The 7,227-nt window shown below is 38.3% G+C and overlaps 1 protein-coding gene across 1 annotated transcript; it reads right to left on the minus strand.

Moving 5' to 3' along the window:
- Positions 1–744: 744 nt before the first annotated feature.
- ppp1cc (protein phosphatase 1, catalytic subunit, gamma isozyme) lies at positions 745–7,227 on the minus strand. Its single transcript, XM_084054806.1, has 7 exons — positions 6,790–7,227; positions 5,173–5,304; positions 4,718–4,948; positions 4,146–4,250; positions 3,647–3,870; positions 2,978–3,112; positions 745–1,396 (listed from the first exon to the last, which is right to left on the minus strand). Exons 1-7 carry the CDS (start codon positions 6,842–6,844, stop codon positions 1,307–1,309), a joined length of 972 nt encoding a protein of 323 aa, XP_083910932.1. The 5' UTR covers positions 6,845–7,227; the 3' UTR covers positions 745–1,306.

The following is a 7,227-nucleotide window of genomic DNA, read 5'->3' on the forward strand; positions in this document are numbered from 1 at the left end:
TATCATTATAGCGGCACCCTGTGTTGTGTCAAGGTATTACTTTAAGTTTGAGTCCAGTATGCACTTCTCTTGGTGCACAATGCACATTACGGCTTGGCCTGAATGGACTCATAAGTGCGCACTCAGTGTTTGAGTGCTGTTGAACTAATACAATAAAGTATGTCATCAGCTGCCTATAAAACAAGACATTCGGATGCAGATGACGGCACCATGGAACTTGGAAGTATGTAGGCTAGGAACGGTGGTCTACAGATTGCGAAATCCCTTCTTCTGGACAAAGCTGGAGTGCATAAGCAGTCTCCTGACTACACTGCTGTGTACAATTCAGTACTACTGCCCAGTCTTTCACAAACCAGCAGCTCAGATCAGTTGTTTGCACGCAAGATGTGCACAACAAAAACAGTACTACAACCAGTCATCTATTCCAGCTACATACTGGTGAAACTTGCCCTTAAAAAGGAGTGATTCACCCCAAAGATGACTCATTTTTCCAGTCATCAAATTATTGGCTCAGGAATGTGACAAACAAAAAAAATCTCCATGAATTCAAGGCTTCATGGGGTGTGTAATTGATAGAAAATAAGTAATGTTTTGGGTGAACTACTGGAGTACTATAAAAATATATATATTTTAAGATTTGTTTTTGCCAAAAAGTAAACAGTAAAGAACTCATGTACTATGTTCGGAGAGTAACATTATTTTTCAACATTGAAAAAGTAGGAATAGAAATAATGATATACAAAATTTCCCCTAAAATACGCTCAAAGTTTATTAGAAAGATTAACATTACAAGAATGCTTTCTTTATTCATTTAATTTAGCACAAGACTCAGTTTTAAAAATGTGATGATGCAGAGTGCGGAGAAGTCAATGCAATATGATAAATAAAATTGTACAGAAATAAAACAGGTGTTTCACATATTATTCCACAGTTGTTCCATAACCATTAATATCAATTATTGACGGTGACAAGAAAATGTGACAACTGAAATGGAGACATGAACAAAATTGTAAAAGAAAATTGTGCACAGCTATAAACAAGGCATTCCTGTGCATAATTAGCCATATTGTTACATTTTTCCTGATTGAACAGTCATGTGGCAAAGACTTAGTTGCAAAATGGAGTGCAAAACACCTGAGGTTTTCATGGTGACATATCAATTTACCCTTGTGGACAAAAACAACAAAATTATTTGCTTTCATCGGGTAGGAGTGTATATCTTTTCTGTATTGGCAGCATGAAGGATAAGCAATCCTTCAAATGCAAAAGACAAAAGCAGAACAGGGAAGTGGGAACACCAGCCACCTCATTTCTTGGCTTGTTTGGTGACCATGTTGCGAGGAGGGGTCACAGGACGGCTGCCATTAGGCTTCTTCTTCTCAGCTGGTTTTAAAATCTAAAAGAACAGTGAAAAGAATAACAGAAAACGGCCATAAGAATCATTAGTCAATAAAAGCAGGAAAAGTATCTAAAATACACTAATTTTAACTATGACTAATACTCTTTAGTAGTAACAGCTATTATTTTCTGTTTAGCAGTAGTGTCCAAAAGAAATGTTCTGAGGGGGACAGCAAATTAAATCTTAACTGTTGAACTGGAAATCCCTGGCTCCACTTGTTTAATTAGGTTTTCCTTGGTCATACAGGGAAACCAATTATAGACAGACTGTGGATTCTAGGGATCAGCGCAGATATAAATCTAATCATGTCAATGGAGCAAGAGCACAAATCTGCCTCCTGAGAGGATGTCATTTGGTTCGCCCAACCTATCCCACATGGCCATGGATGCCAGCAGATTTTAAACTACTTCTATCAAAACTGTTGCACATGTTAACATTTGGACACTTTGCACTGTAACAAAGCCAAACACCAGGTAACTAATATCGTTGTCTACTCAGCCCATTAATGTCCTTCCAAAGAACAATAACTGTTGCTAAAACATGCCAGGAAACTTAATGTCCACTGGGAACAGTGGCAGTTTTTTTTCTCTTCTTTCTTATTTTTTACAATACACTTCAGATTTTTTTTTAAATGGTTAAAGCGGCCTATAGTATCAACAATATTCCCAGCATTTTAAGTCTGTTACTACTCTAGTGCTAAACCACAGCCACAACAATAGTCTGATACTTTACATCAGGTGTGGGAAACCATGATCCGTCAGCCCCATGTTTCTTGCTGCAATTTGAAGACCCAGAAAAAATAATATTGCCCACCGCCCAATCATGCTCAGTCAGGCTTGCTGGTTTAAATGTGAACAAATCTGGAGCATGCAGCGGTTTGTTACCCATTTAGTACTAGGTTACGGTACTACTCATTTTCCACGACTGCTAAAAAGACAGACAGCAGACAGTATTGAGAATGAGTTGAGGAAGATATGAAGTGACAAGATAAAAAAATGTTGTCATGTGGAAATGAAAACAACTGCAACAAATACAATTGTGCAGCGATGGCAAAGAAAGGGAACTTGGAAAGACACTTTCTGATAAACCACAAATCATTTGACAAGGCCTTTCCAGCTGACAGTAAACTGAGAAAAACAACACAGCAGTCTGTTTTCACAAAGCCAGTTGGCAAAGTTAAGAATAAGATGACTCCTATAGTGTCACAATTTTGACACTGCATGGTCACAAAAGAGGTGGACTGTACCAACAAAGTTCTGCTTTCCCCAGGCCCCCATCATTTAATTATTCACCAGCAAGATAGCACAGGAAAATACGGATGTGATGTATGTTGCCACTAAGGTTGTGTGTTTTGCACACACAATTTACAAAATCTTTCTGTGGGACAGATTTGACCCCATCATTTAAATTGAAGTCCAGCATTACCTGCTCCGATATCTTAATTATTTATTACGTTGTTGTGAATGTGTTGTCATTGAATAAACGTATCTTGATAAGCATTTTCTTTCTTCCTTAATCTTTACTTATATAACCAAATAACCAAAATTAGATTTTCGTAATTATACAATATCTTCTCACCTGAAAAGAGCACATGAGGGTCTCATCCACACTCATCATGGCACCTGCATTGTCAAACTCTCCACAATAATTAGGCGCTGAGAACAAAGTCACAAGCTGCCTTTTTGCAAAGAATTCATAGCCATCCTCAACAACCTGAAAAATCAGAAGCAAAACAATAACAGTTTAATGTATAAAATAAACCAACAAAAATATAAATGGCACCTAGCCTCAAATAAAAACCCACTCAATTAATGACATATCAGTGAATGCGCCCAGATTTACTCATAACTATAAATACGATTTTACACATAACTGTCGGGAGATTACATAAATGTTTAATTTGTATAAATTATTTCATATTTAATCATAGATTTTGTCCACCTGTCAATTTATTTCAGGTCAACAATTAGGATGAAAACCATTTAGAGAGTCTACTATCCCTTGCACTATACACACTGTTGTCCTTGTATCTGTGTGAAGTGTGTGCAGTGAATGAACTCTGCCATTATCAATTTGTCAATAAAGGCACAATGCCCTGAACAGTTTTGACGATTCAAGTGGTTTAATACCAATCTCACTGGAAATATTCTGCACATTAAACCACATTTTTTACTCTTTTGGATACAATTTTACAGTGAAATGGAAAGGCTGCATCACCCATGGAAAAAAAGAAACTATTTTGATTACCTGATGTGCGCGACAGATCAAATCGAGGTCATGCTTGTGCAGGAACTTGGCCACCACCTCTGAGCCAAAGGTAAACGATACGCCCCTGTCGTTCTCCCCCCAGCCTAGGACATCCTTGTCCGGATCTGACCAGAGCAGGTCACAGAGGAGACCCTGGTCGGGTACGTCAGTGGGCCGCATGACGCGTCTGATCTGCTCCATAGACTGAAGGTCTGGTGACAGTCCTGTGGAAACACATGAAGTACAGTATAAATAAACACACACTACCACCAAGGTCAGTAATCTGACAGCAGCGATAATCAGAGGATGAACTACAAACACAGCAATAGTCAGCAATACTCAATGACAAACAAGACTGGTGGCTGACGTCAATGAAGGGATAGACTTTGGACAACACGTGCAGCTCATTCACATTGAATAGTACTGGTGACTGGTGCAGCACAGGGGAAAAGTGTGCTAAAATAATATTTAAATTGATATCGAAAAGGTATAAACCTACCTCCGTGGCAGCAAAATATTTTCTCATCAACAATGGCGGCAATAGGGAGGCAGTTGAAACAATCTGTGAATGTTTTCCAGAGCTTGATGTTGTACCTTCTTTTACCTAGAAAGATTTAAAAAAATGTTTTTAGCTGAAGTCCACATCGGGAAAGCGGTAATAAACAAGAAACTAAAACCCTGATCTACCCTTAACAGTTAGTGGTACAAAAGCAGTTGACACTGCAGGGGACAAAAATAAGACTGACATTTACAATTTAGGCATTTAACATACACTGCTATAAAGGGCAACAGAGTTAGGTGCCATGGACGCAACTTAGTAAATAGTAAACCATCTACAGGGTGACCGGTCAAGGAATACACTTACATAAAAATAAGTGTGCTATTGTGCTACATTGTAATCAGGATAACAAGCAATCAAACCTGACATGTCTGAATATCATACTTAGCATTTGTCAAGTAAACAAAATACCTAGCATCCATTTAAATTACATAACTATCATTTATCTAAATAGTCAGTATTTTCAGCCAAAACATATATATGAATCCTAACTACCATTATGCAATACTCACACTCGTCATAGAAGCCATATATTCTGTTAATTGAGGCGCACTCGTGGTTTCCCCTCAGCAAGAAGAAGTTTTCAGGGTATTTGATTTTGTATGCCAGCAGCAGGCAGATGGTCTCCAGGGATTGCTTTCCCCTGTCAACATAATCTCCCAGGAATAGGTAGTTGCTCTCTGGAGGGAAGCCCCCATACTCAAAAAGCCTCAGCAAATCATAGTACTGCCCATGAATGTCACCTACAAGATAGCAGAAAAACAAATGCATCAGTTAGGGAGGGAGGGAGGGGGTGGATTGATGTATAGGATTTTTCAACTTACATAAAAACATTACTTTTTTTTTAATTTCCCTCCAAAATGTCTGGACAAGCATCCCAGGCACAGCCAGAATTCTCCAGCATCTGGGGGTGCATGGTGGTGTCATTTCACCAGCCTGGCGTTTAGTATGGTGATTTAACACTTACCACAGATTTTGAGAGGGGCTTCCAGCTCCAGAAGAATGGGCTGACTGAGAAAGATCTCCCTTGATTTGAGACATAATCCACGAATTTCATTCTCCTGTAGTTGGACATTCTTTCCAGGCTTGGCACCTCTGACTGTAAATATGGAACAATAAGTGGTCAGTAACAATAATTATACATTTCACTGACCATAGCTGTATGCTTTAGTAATTTAGTATTGAGCCCTTAGTAAAGGACGAGCGCAGGTAGTTTTTCAGTATGTGTTCGACAGAGAGCGATGAAGATACAATTATATGTAGGTGTTTCAGTGGTGTTAAGTAACTAAGTACATTTACTCAAATGCTATACTTATGTACCATTGTGAGTTTTTTTTTTTTTTTTTTAAACTTTAGTGGAGTATTTCCGATGTTCAATACTTTTACTAATACTCCACTGCATCTGAGGAAAATAGTGTACTTTTACTCCACTACAGTTATTTGAAAACTTAGTTACTAATTACTTTTTAGATTTAGATTTTTATTACTAAACATACATTAACCACTTACGGTCTATATATTTCGGCTATTTGAAAAGCCGAATTACAAGATCGCAATGCAACACATTGTGAGCTTGTATATCTGCTATTTTCAAAAGATTTTTATATATTTTGAACTTGTTGTGACATTCTGCACAATGACTACTTTTACTTTTGGTACTTCAAGTATATTTTGAGGCCAATACTTTAACTAAAAGGTACATTTTGAATGCTTTTATTTGTAACAGAGTTGTAATATACATCGCACTGTTGATACTTTTACGTGATAAGAAATGGGAGTACTTTTTCCACCACTGTTGAGCCCTGAGTAAAGGACAAGCGCTGTGGGCAGCAGGTTGTTTTTCAGTTTGTGTTCGACACAGAGAGCGATGAAGATATATTTTTTTCCAGCTCAATAACGATGCTATATGATGACCTTATATGATGAACGACATTACGTATATATGGCAGAGCTGGATTGCTATAGCGTTGGATCAAGACTGGATCAAGAGATCATAGACGTATTTTTATCGATTTAGACCAGTTGTTTAACCTTTTTCATGCCAAGGACCCCTAAATTGATATACATTTGTCTCGTCTCAAAATGTTTAGTGCCAGGGACCCCCAGAAGCAAAGATTTGAGTTAAACATGTTTGCCTTAAAAAAAAAATATATGTATTCAAAGATATGCACACATTTTCTAGATTTTTCAAAAATAGCAGATATACATAGTGCCGAGCTATGAGCTTGTAGATCGGCTATTTTTGAATAGCCAACGCTAAGTGGTTAAAATGATTGTGACGCTATGTTAACTTTGAACTCATTTAGCTTGGGACCCCCTCAAGGACCACTGGTGGTCCTCGGACCACTGGTTGAGAACCTGATTTATACATTTGAATATCAGATATCACAGATAAGAAAGTAAAAGTCGATAAAATACATCTATGAGTACACATCTATCTAGTCTTCATCCAAGGCTAGGATTGCTAGCCGTTAGCTCCCAAAGCGGTGTTGACAAATACATACCTCCAGGCTAACAATTAGCATGCGGGTAAAATAAACACAACTACTCAACATATTTTTAAACAAAACGGCCGTTTCGTTACCTTCTAACAGACGCTGGATGATGCTGTCTATGTTCAGTTTGTCGACGTCGGCCATCGTGGCGTCTGTGAGTATATATAATACAACGAGCTCAGTCAGATCTGTTTATAGCTTGGGGTGAGCTAGCCAGCTAGCTTAGATTAGCATCGACGACCCAATGTTAGGCTAGCTTCGGTGAATTGTCCTGGTTTGGGGGGATGATGATGATGATGATGATGACGACGTGACCCTGTTTTCCCGTCTAGCTACTCCTTTTTCAACGATACAACCTACATCGATATCTCACTTGTACTTGATTCTACTACATCTGGTGTTAGCTTCCGTTCAAAAAAAATGTGGATTAAAAAAATAAGTAAATAAACCTAAACGGCACGGCGGTACTAGCCGTTAGCTGGCGATGGTCGTCCTTCCTTTCGTTTGTCTCTGTTTTTTTTTTCCTA

Source organism: Gymnoscopelus microlampas (genome assembly GCF_963454915.1).
Source record: "Gymnoscopelus microlampas genome assembly, chromosome: 4".
NCBI classification, from domain to species: domain Eukaryota; kingdom Metazoa; phylum Chordata; class Actinopteri; order Myctophiformes; family Myctophidae; genus Gymnoscopelus; species Gymnoscopelus microlampas.